This window comes from Oculina patagonica, chromosome 1 (genome assembly GCF_052425735.1).
Source record: "Oculina patagonica isolate OP01 chromosome 1, crgOcupat, whole genome shotgun sequence".
Classification (NCBI taxonomy): Eukaryota; Metazoa; Cnidaria; class Anthozoa; order Scleractinia; family Oculinidae; genus Oculina; species Oculina patagonica.
This window is the reverse complement of record NC_135758.1, coordinates 18,023,547-18,037,051: the sequence shown is the minus strand read 5'-3', so window position 1 is coordinate 18,037,051 and position 13,505 is coordinate 18,023,547. Positions and strand designations below refer to the sequence as shown.

General features: G+C 37.6%; 3 protein-coding genes across 3 annotated transcripts; 1 reads left to right on the top strand and 2 right to left on the bottom strand.

Moving 5' to 3' along the window:
* Positions 1–1,053: 1,053 nt before the first annotated feature.
* LOC144660145 (proteasome subunit alpha type-4-like) lies at positions 1,054–2,483 on the bottom strand. Its single transcript, XM_078520709.1, has 3 exons — positions 2,314–2,483; positions 2,093–2,216; positions 1,054–1,797 (listed from the first exon to the last, which is right to left on the bottom strand). The coding sequence occupies exons 1-3, from the start codon at positions 2,461–2,463 to the stop codon at positions 1,661–1,663; spliced, it is 411 nt and encodes a 136-aa protein (XP_078376835.1). The 5' UTR covers positions 2,464–2,483; the 3' UTR covers positions 1,054–1,660.
* Positions 2,484–4,897: 2,414 nt separating this feature from the next.
* Positions 4,898–7,249, top strand: LOC144660082 (vacuolar ATPase assembly protein VMA22-like). The gene has a single exon (XM_078520642.1). The coding sequence runs from the start codon at positions 4,905–4,907 to the stop codon at positions 5,571–5,573; it is 669 nt and encodes a 222-aa protein (XP_078376768.1). The 5' UTR covers positions 4,898–4,904; the 3' UTR covers positions 5,574–7,249.
* Positions 7,250–8,671: 1,422 nt separating this feature from the next.
* LOC144660050 (proteasome subunit alpha type-4-like) lies at positions 8,672–13,473 on the bottom strand. Its single transcript, XM_078520613.1, has 8 exons — positions 13,439–13,473; positions 13,104–13,146; positions 12,579–12,741; positions 11,951–12,028; positions 11,718–11,806; positions 9,932–10,062; positions 9,711–9,834; positions 8,672–9,415 (listed from the first exon to the last, which is right to left on the bottom strand). The coding sequence occupies exons 1-8, from the start codon at positions 13,439–13,441 to the stop codon at positions 9,279–9,281; spliced, it is 768 nt and encodes a 255-aa protein (XP_078376739.1). The 5' UTR covers positions 13,442–13,473; the 3' UTR covers positions 8,672–9,278.
* Between the last annotated feature and the right edge of the window lie 32 nt (positions 13,474–13,505).

The following is a 13,505-nucleotide window of genomic DNA, read 5'->3' as shown; positions in this document are numbered from 1 at the left end:
TCACAAGTGTAAAACAACCAAATGTGACTGAATCTTGAAGAATTTAAAGAGTTTTTTTATGTTCACATTGAACAATTTCAATCAAGTGAATGGCATTCTTGTCCCCTGAACCCTCACATATTTGTTATTTACCATAATTTGGTTGATCATTCAAATTTATGAGAACCAAGTCTTCTGACAATTTGTGGTATTTACAGTACAAGTAAAGTACATCTCTGCAGCTGATAATTGAAGTTTCTTCATAAGTAGACATCCTTTGATAAATTACAATTCTGCTTGCAAGCAATTCGAAAACTACTTGATTACTACTTAATTTGATGCTCAGTACACTGTTAAGCCTTCCGAGCCTGAGATTTAAAACTTTTTCTTGGAGAACATACCTTAATCTATTCCTCCTGTGGGGAGCTGGCTACTGCCAAAATTACTGATACCACTGCTACTGCCTTTTTTGACCTTTTTCTGAGGATCCTGATCCTCAGAAAAGCAAAACAAAACATCTACAACTTGCATAAAACAGACAATTTTATTACATAAACAGTAAGAAGAAATAAACCTTATACAGAAGAGTTCACAACCTAAAATCTCAGTACAGTTACTGTTAACCTGTATGATAACACCTCTGACTTTACAAAAATACTCATGTAGAAGTATCTTGTTGTTTTTTATTGTTTTTGGAATCTACCGGTAAATAGCATCAAATTCAAGGAAACGAGTGGTCATCTTGGTAGACTGTTAACAGCCTATTGAGTTTTCAAATGCAAAAGAAAAATCAAGCACGATGCATGAGCGGGAAGGGCCCCATCCAAATCCATTCTGCGTGATCTTAACTATGATATCCTTTACACTTTATTCTTGTAACTGAAAGACATTTGTTGCTGTATTTGGACAGCCTGAACAAACTGTTGGGAAACCAAACTTTAATATTGGTTTGGAATGATGAAGGTAAAATAGAATACTGTACATGTATTTTCTCAATAAAATATTGTGATGCTATAGACCTTGTAAACACACATAAGCCTGTCAAAAGAATGTGTTTTTTTTTTTTGAGAGAGAGAGAGGGTCATGTTTGTCATAAAAAAATGATTGAAATCCTGGGTTAAATGAACCTGAAGTTAATTCAGGTCCTGGTGGTGCACAAAACATACATGTACATTTATGCTTTGTATACACCTACCGGTAACATCTTTAATAAACAATGTTTTACAGCCTTTTAGACCTTTAAATGTTACCATGTGTACTGTAGCAAGATAAAATCAGTTTGTAAGCTTCTGTCTACCTTTGAAACAGCCTACTCTGTAGATTATTTTTGTGCATCTCAAATTTCTCTCTGTTGCATAGAAAGTCAGTGTAAGAAGACAAAAAGGTCTGTGTGACCTGCTACGAAAATGATGGCCAACTCAAGAAGAAATTTAAAGTGACATCAAACTCTTCTAAGTGGATAGATAGAAACTGGACAAGACAAACACTCACACACTGAGGTCCTAAACACATCCTACATGAATTACAGTGCAGATGAACCAATAGGTCTTGTAAAATAATTTCTAATGTCCTGTATTTGACATCTTACCTATCTGAGGTTGCCGTGTTCAATACAAAGTTGCTCATTATGGATAAGGTTTATTAGGAAGTGCAATTCTTTGAACATAAATAACGCTACAGTTTATTTCTTGGCGGCAGCTTGTTTTGCTTCTTCTGCTTTTACTTGTTCATGATCTTTGATCAATCCTTCAACTTCTGCAGCTCCAAGAATCTTGATTCTAGTTGTACCATTCTCTCGAGTTAGGGTTGACATCTCAACTGTAAAAATAAAATAAAAATGAGGAGGAGGAGGAGGAGGACGATGACAAAGATGATGATGATGATGACATGGTTCAGTTTTCCCTTTTTCAGTGTTAAACAAAACAAACAAAAGATTGATTTCCTAATAATGATGACATAATCATTCTAAAACAGGGTCAAAGTTTAATGTGAACAAGGATAAACTAAGTCTTGTAAGGACATCTTTTGCCCCAAGTGTGTGAAAAAACAACAACCACATGTACATGTATGGACACGTGCTGCTATTGTTGTCAAATGGGTTTACAAAGCTAACCTTTATCTGGTGTTAGTTTTGTGATATCCAAAGTCTTGTCCAGCACTTTAACTGCCAGTTTTAGAGCATCCTTCAATGTCATCTCCTCTTCCTTGTACTCTTGCTTCAGCATAGAAACTGCAGCCTAATAATCCACAAGACAATCAAAGCAGTCATATCATTGCCAGGCAACAAGTCATTAGGGCACATAATTTTAGATGGCATACCAAAACAACACTTACCACGCTGTTATTTCCTATGCATGTTGCCTTCCATCCACTGTAGTTACCACTGGGATCACTCTGGTATAACTGATAACCATAATGTTTATCCCAGCCCATGTACAGTATAGATACACCAAATGGCCTCAAACCTTCAAATGATGATAACATGAGAACTACTTGAGAAACAGGAATTTGTGTGTTTACATGTTCACGACATGTCAGTATCTGTTATTAAGCAAGTTGCTGGACCGGCGGCCCAAAGACGAAGGGAGGAGATGAGGAGGAGATGATGATCACTTACAAGACACTAGCCCCTAGTGGCATGAACATTGACTTAAAATTTTAAATTCACATTTGTATTCTCTGACTAATATTCTGATGTTCATTTAAATTTTTGTCATGTGCGCTAAGCGCGCGCGCAATCTCGCGCTCTGTTTATTTTTAAACGACGCGCACGCAAGACATTTAACGTACGATCAAGCGTTTCTTTTTAAGACATCACATTTACACTGATGAAGGGGTTTCCCCGAAACGTCTGTCTTTAAAAAAACTATTTTGCACTCCAAGAACACTTTATTGAACACCTGATAAAGCTAAGCCATTTTTTACAGAACTATTCATTTTACATTTTGGCTTCATTCTGACAAAGCTCATTGAGAAAAACACAATCACTTTTTGGTGCAAAATCGGTGCTTAAACAGGCCAAAACACCTGTAATTGCGCAAGATCCTCTTTTCAGGGTTTACCAATGATTTCATCAAACCTTTTCTGGCCAAAAAGAAGGATGTTAAGAGTAGAAAGGGGTGGGAATAACAAAACCGAGAAAACGGAAGGAAAAGGAGCAAGAAAAAAAGGGAACGGCTCCGCAACTAAGTCCTAATTTTAGCTTAATTTACATGCGCCCAACTAAAATATTGTATATTTTTACATGGAATCTTCAGCCCAAACTTGCTGCAGTGTGAAAAAGTACTTAGCAAATGCAAAGTTTAGGGAAATTCAGGATTGTAATACCAAATATTTAGTTTAATAGTTAAAAACCGCGTTTTTGAGAAATTCGGCACCGTAAGGGTTAATCAGTAGCAGTCACTCTAGGTGTTCCATTCGCATGCTGGGATACCAGTTGTTGAACTTCTCGCTCTATTTGTGCTCTTTGTTTCAATCAGGGTTCTACAAACATGATCATTGACTGCGTTTTACTGTTTTGACTCGGCTGTCTTTAAGCATTCCGCTGCAAAAAATTGTAACTGAAAAATGTACAGTTTTCAGATTGATGTAATGTATATGAAATAATTCATATATGAACTGCGGATGGATATGAAAGTGATAAATGATCATCGCAGTGAATTTCCAATTTAAGCAATTGGAATAAAGAAGCCTGAAAAAAATTCAGGGCTTCAACGGGATTCGAACCCGTGACCTCCGCGATACCGGTGCGATGCTCTACCAACTGAGCTATTGAAGCCACACATTGGGAGCGAGGTCAATTGTGAGTTCATATTTTACCCGTGAGAGGAGTGAAATGATGTAATGTATATGAAATAATTCATATATGAACTGCGGATGGATATGAAAGTGATAAATGATCATCGCAGTGAATTTCCAATTTAAGCAATTGGAATAAAGAAGCCTGAAAAAAAATTCAGGGCTTCAACGGGATATGTTTAGCATGATTGTACAAAACCTCTACCGTAAATGATCTAATAAACGCCCGGGGCGTCTATTAAATTCTTGGGGTCCTAGGGGAGGCGTTAAATAGATATAAGGCGTTTATTGAGAGAGAGGCGTTTATTTCAATTTAACAGTAACGACGTTAACAAAACAAATAGGATGGGTAGTTTTCTAGTGGTTGAGTTGGTGAGTGGGAGACTAATCTAATATGCGCTAGTGCAAAACCTAGAGATGTTGTTCATAGTTCGATATCGACGTTTTTGTCGTCATTAGGGTTAACCTTGTTGGCGTTGTTGAGTCCTTTGTTGGCCTCTTCGATGTCCGAGTCAAGCAAAAAACTAAATTTTTTGCGTGATTTTACTCTATGGAGCATTTCCTTGGTTTTTGAGATGATTCTTGGCGGGGGGCATCTATTAGACACGGGGCGTTTATTAGAGAGGGAGTCTAATACAAACTTTGCACTTCAGGGGAGGCGTTTATTAGATACGGGGCGTTTATTTGAGAGTGGTTGTTTATTAGATCATTTCAGGTATGTTTGTCGTCGTCAAAAAAGTCAGCATGGTGTAAGTGCAAGGTGTTCACGAAGTCTTTTTTGTTGCAATATCAGAAATATCTGGGATCGTCGATAATAAACGGAATCCCCGATTGTCTGGGACTTTTCCAACCACTTTACGACACTGAGGGAGTTCAAGATCAGACGCCGTGCCAGAAGGTTTTAAAATCATTCAAGCATTTTAGGTCGAACTGAATTGTACATTTATCAAGAACATTTGTCGCATATTTATTTTATGTTTTAGATGTGTGAATGGTTTGGTTGTTGTGATTTCACTCGAGATTTCACTGCACTGAACAACTTTTAACTTTCCGAAATGAAACTTTGTCAGGAAAAGGACTGGGGTGAGTGTAGACACTCCTTCTCAGTTCCCCACGTACATTCCAAGATGGAGGACGTTTGTAGCCAGCTCGATCAGCTCACTGTTGAATTCTTCGATAATCTTGAACGACTTCAGGAGAAGAGGGAATATCTAAACGCTGCAGTAAGAGATGGACACTTAAACTTGTCAAAGGCGCGTTATTCAATGGGAAACAAGTCCGTGGGAGCTTTGCAATACAGCCATAGAATGGACTGTGCCTTGTATCACATCGAAGGTTGTCATATTTCTAAAGACCAGTCCGAGGACAATTGTATGTCATTGGAAATGAAGAAAACCTTACCTGGAAAGGTTATAGAAACGTCAAAAGCTGATATTGAGGAAAAGGATGATGAGAGAAACGTTCTCAGAAGAAGAAAACCGCAAAAATCAGACAGTGTGAACGATGAAATAACAGGAGGTATCGAGGAGTTGAGTCTCTCCAAAGAAGACAAATTGCCATTAGAAAGTTCCAGTAACGGCTGTGTACAAGATCCATTGAAATGGTTTGGAATTCTGGTTCCTGGATGTTTGAGAACGGGTCAAAAGAACTTTCAGAGCGCCATTGAGCTTAGCTGTGAGATGGTAAACCTCGAAATCAAGTTGAATGAAATAATAGAGAGGTTTAAAGCATTGAAAGCACGTAAAAGAGAACTCATTTTAGAGGAAATGAAAAGGTCCCAAGATGTTGAAGGCTAATATTTGTTCTCCATAGTAAAAGGCACAATATCTCTTGTAATTAATCTGCTATTTACCTTTGATTATAGTTAGAGGATTTTATGTGGTTAAATATTCATATGTGTGTTCAGGTACCAAAAGTGATAAAAAGAGTAACTTGAGAGGAAGAATATAAGTCATAAACATGTAGTTAAAATTAAGGTTAAATTTTCCTAAATAATGTAGCGCAACATAAAACTAAATTCTGTAGTATCATATTAGCAAAATAAATATTTTTTCTAAACTAAGTGAATTATACAATAGCAAAAATTCAAGAATCCCACCAAGCGTATGTATCTTCAAAAGACAAGACACAACAAGTAGAAATGGCAAAAGAAAGAATAGCAACACATGAAACTGTGAATTTTGGAACAAAGAGAAAAATGGCTGTTTTTATGTTAGAGGTTGATACACTGGCATATCCAGATGTGTCAAAGGGGAGGAGTTGTTCAGTAGTGAAAAATACGACTTTCTTGCTTGAAAAACGATGTAGCATTTGACACAAAAAGCATCCTCGGAGACCCAGGGGCAGTTAGTGGGGCAAGAGAAATGCGAAAAAGCAGGTAAAAAATAGTGCGAAACTGCCAGTTACATAAATCAGCATATAAAAGTTCTATTGACTGAAAGTGCCCCTGGGGAAAGAGTCTTACCAGGCCAGTTCAAAAACCTCTCTGAATACTGCCTCCTGATTGGGCAGAAAGATCTTTTGTTTTCCCTTTGTATTATTTTGCCCAATCGGTGAACAGCTTGACTACGGTCCTTTTGTTGTGTTCTCAAACGAAGTATGTACACAAAGCCAGTTTGCTCGCTATATCTGTCTTGCTTGTTCACGAAGAATTTGCTCGGGCAGGAAAAGTTTCGGCTAGCGCCTCCCCTGGTCAAAAACGTCGAAAGTTTGACGGCCATGCCCGCGGAGAAACGGCAGATTCTTCAGATTGTGGTCGATCGCAGGAATCGTAACACTTGAATGCTGCTTGCGAGCTATTAAAGTTTGTGTGCGATATGCAGCTTGTTGCACTGCTATAAAAATGGATGTTTTTCAGATCTTTTACGTAAAGATTGATGACAGTTTGAGGCGAAACTTTTCCAAACAAGAGTATATTTTTCACGAAAAAACCAAGCTGATCGTCGATTGGGAAGAATAATACAAAGGGAAAACAAAAGATTTTTCTGCCCAATCACGAGGCAGTATTCAAAGAGCTTTTTGAACTGGCCTGGTAAGACTCTTTCCCCAGGGGCACTTTCAGTCAATAGAACTTTTATATGCTGATTTATGTAACTGGCAGTTTCGCACTTTTTTTTACCTGCTTTTTCGCGTTTCTCTTGCCCCACTAACTGCCCCTGGGTCTCTGAGGATGCACAAAAAGGGGACCAGGGGTGCTTACCATTTAACCAAAAATTCCAGAAATTTTGGTTGGAAAGTAAATGGAAAAGTAATTTTCTGCAAAATTCACTGAGAAGTTGTGGACAATGTTTTCAGGTATTCCTTTCATTTCTTTTGGTACAAACCATCGGGAAATTCTATACTGTTTGTCCCCCTTTTCTAGTCTCCATCAAGTCAAAACAGTAACTGAAAATGAATTATGTAAATGGTAACGGCATTCTTTTTTGTTCAGTTTGCTGATTTTGGAAAAATATAATTTAGCATTATTCAACTAGACTGTGAGCAGGCTCACTGGTGGGTGGTGGGGGAGTTAAAAGAAAAAAGTCAGAAAGCAACGCGAGCTGAGCCTGTTCCCAGGCTTTTATTCAACAGTCATCCCAACCAATCTAATCTGGCACTCCCTCCCCAACATCTGTAGAGCTATCAGTGGGTTTGTCCATCCCAGTAAACTTGGTCAGGTTTTGGCTGCATTGGACTGGGCACTACATGGATTGTGTATCTAATAAAGTGCTTTAGTACAAGTCTTGCTTGATGTATTAAAATGAAAACTAAGGGCTTCGCCCAATAGTTCACTCCATCCTTACACTAGATGCATAATTTGGACAGCATGTGGAATGAATTGTCACACAGGGGCATTTTTTCCATCACAAGTGTAAAACAACCAAATGTGACTGAATCTTGAAGAATTTAAAGAGTTTTTTTATGTTCACATTGAACAATTTCAATCAAGTGAATGGCATTCTTGTCCCCTGAACCCTCACATATTTGTTATTTACCATAATTTGGTTGATCATTCAAATTTATGAGAACCAAGTCTTCTGACAATTTGTGGTATTTACAGTACAAGTAAAGTACATCTCTGCAGCTGATAATTGAAGTTTCTTCATAAGTAGACATCCTTTGATAAATTACAATTCTGCTTGCAAGCAATTCGAAAACTACTTGATTACTACTTAATTTGATGCTCAGTACACTGTTAAGCCTTCCGAGCCTGAGATTTAAAACTTTTTCTTGGAGAACATACCTTAATCTATTCCTCCTGTGGGGAGCTGGCTACTGCCAAAATTACTGATACCACTGCTACTGCCTTTTTTGACCTTTTTCTGAGGATCCTGATCCTCAGAAAAGCAAAACAAAACATCTACAACTTGCATAAAACAGACAATTTTATTACATAAACAGTAAGAAGAAATAAACCTTATACAGAAGAGTTCACAACCTAAAATCTCAGTACAGTTACTGTTAACCTGTATGATAACACCTCTGACTTTACAAAAATACTCATGTAGAAGTATCTTGTTGTTTTTTATTGTTTTTGGAATCTACCGGTAAATAGCATCAAATTCAAGGAAACGAGTGGTCATCTTGGTAGACTGTTAACAGCCTATTGAGTTTTCAAATGCAAAAGAAAAATCAAGCACGATGCATGAGCGGGAAGGGCCCCATCCAAATCCATTCTGCGTGATCTTAACTATGATATCCTTTACACTTTATTCTTGTAACTGAAAGACATTTGTTGCTGTATTTGGACAGCCTGAACAAACTGTTGGGAAACCAAACTTTAATATTGGTTTGGAATGATGAAGGTAAAATAGAATACTGTACATGTATTTTCTCAATAAAATATTGTGATGCTATAGACCTTGTAAACACACATAAGCCTGTCAAAAGAATGTGTTTTTTTTTTTGAGAGAGAGAGAGGGTCATGTTTGTCATAAAAAAATGATTGAAATCCTGGGTTAAATGAACCTGAAGTTAATTCAGGTCCTGGTGGTGCACAAAACATACATGTACATTTATGCTTTGTATACACCTACCGGTAACATCTTTAATAAACAATGTTTTACAGCCTTTTAGACCTTTAAATGTTACCATGTGTACTGTAGCAAGATAAAATCAGTTTGTAAGCTTCTGTCTACCTTTGAAACAGCCTACTCTGTAGATTATTTTTGTGCATCTCAAATTTCTCTCTGTTGCATAGAAAGTCAGTGTAAGAAGACAAAAAGGTCTGTGTGACCTGCTACGAAAATGATGGCCAACTCAAGAAGAAATTTAAAGTGACATCAAACTCTTCTAAGTGGATAGATAGAAACTGGACAAGACAAACACTCACACACTGAGGTCCTAAACACATCCTACATGAATTACAGTGCAGATGAACCAATAGGTCTTGTAAAATAATTTCTAATGTCCTGTATTTGACATCTTACCTATCTGAGGTTGCCGTGTTCAATACAAAGTTGCTCATTATGGATAAGGTTTATTAGGAAGTGCAATTCTTTGAACATAAATAACGCTACAGTTTATTTCTTGGCGGCAGCTTGTTTTGCTTCTTCTGCTTTTACTTGTTCATGATCTTTGATCAATCCTTCAACTTCTGCAGCTCCAAGAATCTTGATTCTAGTTGTACCATTCTCTCGAGTTAGGGTTGACATCTCAACTGTAAAAATAAAATAAAAATGAGGAGGAGGAGGAGGAGGACGATGACAAAGATGATGATGATGATGACATGGTTCAGTTTTCCCTTTTTCAGTGTTAAACAAAACAAACAAAAGATTGATTTCCTAATAATGATGACATAATCATTCTAAAACAGGGTCAAAGTTTAATGTGAACAAGGATAAACTAAGTCTTGTAAGGACATCTTTTGCCCCAAGTGTGTGAAAAAACAACAACCACATGTACATGTATGGACACGTGCTGCTATTGTTGTCAAATGGGTTTACAAAGCTAACCTTTATCTGGTGTTAGTTTTGTGATATCCAAAGTCTTGTCCAGCACTTTAACTGCCAGTTTTAGAGCATCCTTCAATGTCATCTCCTCTTCCTTGTACTCTTGCTTCAGCATAGAAACTGCAGCCTAATAATCCACAAGACAATCAAAGCAGTCATATCATTGCCAGGCAACAAGTCATTAGGGCACATAATTTTAGATGGCATACCAAAACAACACTTACCACGCTGTTATTTCCTATGCATGTTGCCTTCCATCCACTGTAGTTACCACTGGGATCACTCTGGTATAACTGATAACCATAATGTTTATCCCAGCCCATGTACAGTATAGATACACCAAATGGCCTCAAACCTTCAAATGATGATAACATGAGAACTACTTGAGAAACAGGAATTTGTGTGTTTACATGTTCAAAAGGGATGTGTGAAGGTCTATGTACATGTACATGTAGACCTTCCTTTATTTGGTCCAAAACACAACTTAACTTACATGTACGAAACAAACAGGAGGAAAGACAATACAATGAGCCAAAAAAATGATTGTATTCATGTAAAAGGCGTAGAAAACTGTATAATAGTCTCGTGCGGTAGGTACAAAACATGGGGTAAGCCACATGGCCTACCCCATGCCCTGGGCCATGGGGTAGGCCATGGCCTAGGGGTGGTTAATTTTCTAAAATGAACAAAAATAATAATTCCACGAAAATATAGGTTTCTGACTCCCAGCTTTTAAAAATGCATTTATGTTTATTTTGTCCACTATTTCCACGGAGACAAATTTTCTCGGCGGTGCGTTTAAAATGTCCAATTTGGACTACATTTGTCACGTCGCGACGGACCATCCGCACTTGTAGAGTGTTGATCATAATAGAAAATTTATCTAAATAAAAAACATGTTCCCAGTGCGGATTTACATTTTATGCGGATTTATTTTTATATAAAAAGTTAAAGGTAAAGTCTGCTTCGAGCCTAGTGGCCCATACAGGCCGGAGCTTATCCCGGTTTCCGTAGCATTAAGCGACTAGGAGTATTGCTACTCCCCCCTGGATGGGATGCTAGTCCATCGCAGGGTTACCCCCCAGCAGTAAATTCGCCGGTACCCATTTATACACCTGGGTGGAGAGAGGCACTGTGAGAGTAAAGTGTCTTGCCCAAGAACACAACGCACAACTTACATTGTATTGTAACTGTAGTTCGTAATGTATTGTTAGTTTTTTTTTTTTTTTTTTTGTGCAAATAATATCTGTAAGTAGTGTAATAATAACACTATTAATGTAATGTTTGTAAATGTGTGAGCAATCAATAAAAAAAAAAAAAAAAAGAACACAACGCAGCGCCCCGGCCAGGCCTCGAACCCGGGCTGTTCGACTCGGAGGCGAGCGCGCTAACCATTGACCACCGCGCCTCCCACCGCCTCCCACTAAAATTTATATAGCCAGTTTAAACTTTCGTGATCTATCATGCAAAAGGTTGTCTAAAACCTGTTTCATTACAAATCATGCGTACAGTTAGCAGTGCAATCAGAGATTTCTGCTAAACAATAATTATTCGGATGTTATGAAGTAATGAAAATCTTGTTATAGTAGTTTGGCACAACACACAAATTATATATCACATTTTTACAAATTCATAATAAACAAATTCAGTTCAATCCACCAGATTTTAGTCCAACAATATCCTTCAGGATCCCTCAGGTACGTGTATACTGACTTGCGATCCTGACTTGAAGACTTGGCTTGATTGTCAACTCAAGATCCGATTTCTGGCTCAAATAATAGGTTCCCTCGTCTATTCTATGTTAACATTTTATATATAATAATACCAAATACATTTATGTCATCTACTATTATCTTTTATATTTTTGTTCATTTTGGAAAATTAACCACCCCTAGGCCATGGCCTACCCCACGTTTTGTACCTACCCAGTCTCGTGTGTAGTCTAAATACACTGTACATGTGCATGTACATGTAATAGTTCTTCCATTGTAATTTAGGACTCTAACCTACCCCCAAACTGTGTATAAGCCTGTTTCACATCACACAGTGAACTAACAACTTGCTCACAAGGAATGGGCTCTTGGAACTGTAATAAATATCTGAAGAAAAAACAAAAATATTGACATGATCAGGCAATCACTGGATAGGCACAATATTTCCTTGATACTTTGTCAAAATTTGAAAAATTCTGCATACATCTGTATTTGAGCAAAAAAATGCAATACAAATTTTATAAATAGTACCTCTGAGCTATAAGTCTAAGTTGATTTGTCAGAACATTGGCATCAGATGTTATACCAGCTACACTGCAAGCCAAATCACTGGAAAAAAAAAGAGGCAAAAAGGTAAGCGACCCAGACCCTATAAACTTCTATATGAAGTCAAGCACAGATTATTTAGACTTGTAAGGGCTTTTGAAAATAGCTTGAATAATTGAGCATCTGGCTGCATGATCTACAGTGTGTAAAGTTCAAGATTATAGAGAGAAGTGCAGATACATGTTCTACACAAGTATAATGTGTGGATTTAGTGTCCTCCTTCCAATACAAGTCCCCAACGATCAAATGCCCTCATTTGAAGGTGATTTTGTAATAAGTAGATGACAGCCATGGTGCATACTGTGTACACCTTGCGCTTACGATACACCAAGATTCTCAAAATTATCATACACATTTCAATACAAAATAAGTCATCCAAGGACTGGCTTAGACATGCAAGTATATTTCGAAGACATTGATAATTTGTATGCTAGTATGGCACAAAATATTTTCATCCATGTCAAAGATCTTTGGCATAACCTACATGCAGCCTGGCCTGACAGGGATGCTGATAGAAGCATTCAGCACACTGGCCAAAATTTGAAAGACTTACTCGTGTAGTTTGTAAATCTTTTCCGAAGCAAACACTTCATCAAGAAGTTTATTTGTGTTTCTCCTCTCGGCTGCCAGTACAATGCCATCATTTGCCAAAATTCCCAGACAAATACCAGCATGACCTACTGCCTCCATAGCATACTCCACTTGGTACAGTCGCCCTGGTAACAAAAAGAACTAACTGAATCAAGAGGTCATGCAATCTACCTGTTGTTGCACATGAGCTACATGTACATGTACAAGGGATCACGTTGTCATTAAAGCAGGAAGCCCAATAGTGTGACCACTTTTAATTTATTCGCAGAATTAGAAGTCAGCTGGAAGCCGTCCTTGTCTTCTGATTGGATAATGATTGCACAAAAGAATTTACCACACTTTTGGTCCCCTCGCTGTAAATCTCCAACATATTATTTGTTAATAAGCCTCGATCAACCGATTGTGTGAATGCAGTAGACCGATTAATGATCATATTTGTAGATTTTCATGTAGATCAAGATCCATAATCACTCTGTCAGTTTCTTACCTTCTGGCGAAAAAATTGTCGTCCTTGTATCATACCGCCGAGACTATAAAAAGAACACATTTAAATTCATATGGTGTTTAAATGGACACACTGGCACACAAACACAACATAGAAAATTATGTTAAAAAAAAAGTTAAAGCATGGATAGTAAAGCCTTTGGCTTTCAGAAGACGCCCGACCTCATACTGTTTTTACAAAGATTGTAGGGATAAATACAGCACATTTTATCAAATAAGAGCCGTAGATACTTCTAGTAGCCTCTATTGTATATGATTTGCTATGAGTAAAGAAAAACGATTCAAAAAATAATGTAAAAGAAACCAAAATTTACCCACCATTTTGAGAGAATGACAGTGCACGTTGCGCGGTAAGAGGATTGGGAACAACTTCTCTTACTCATGC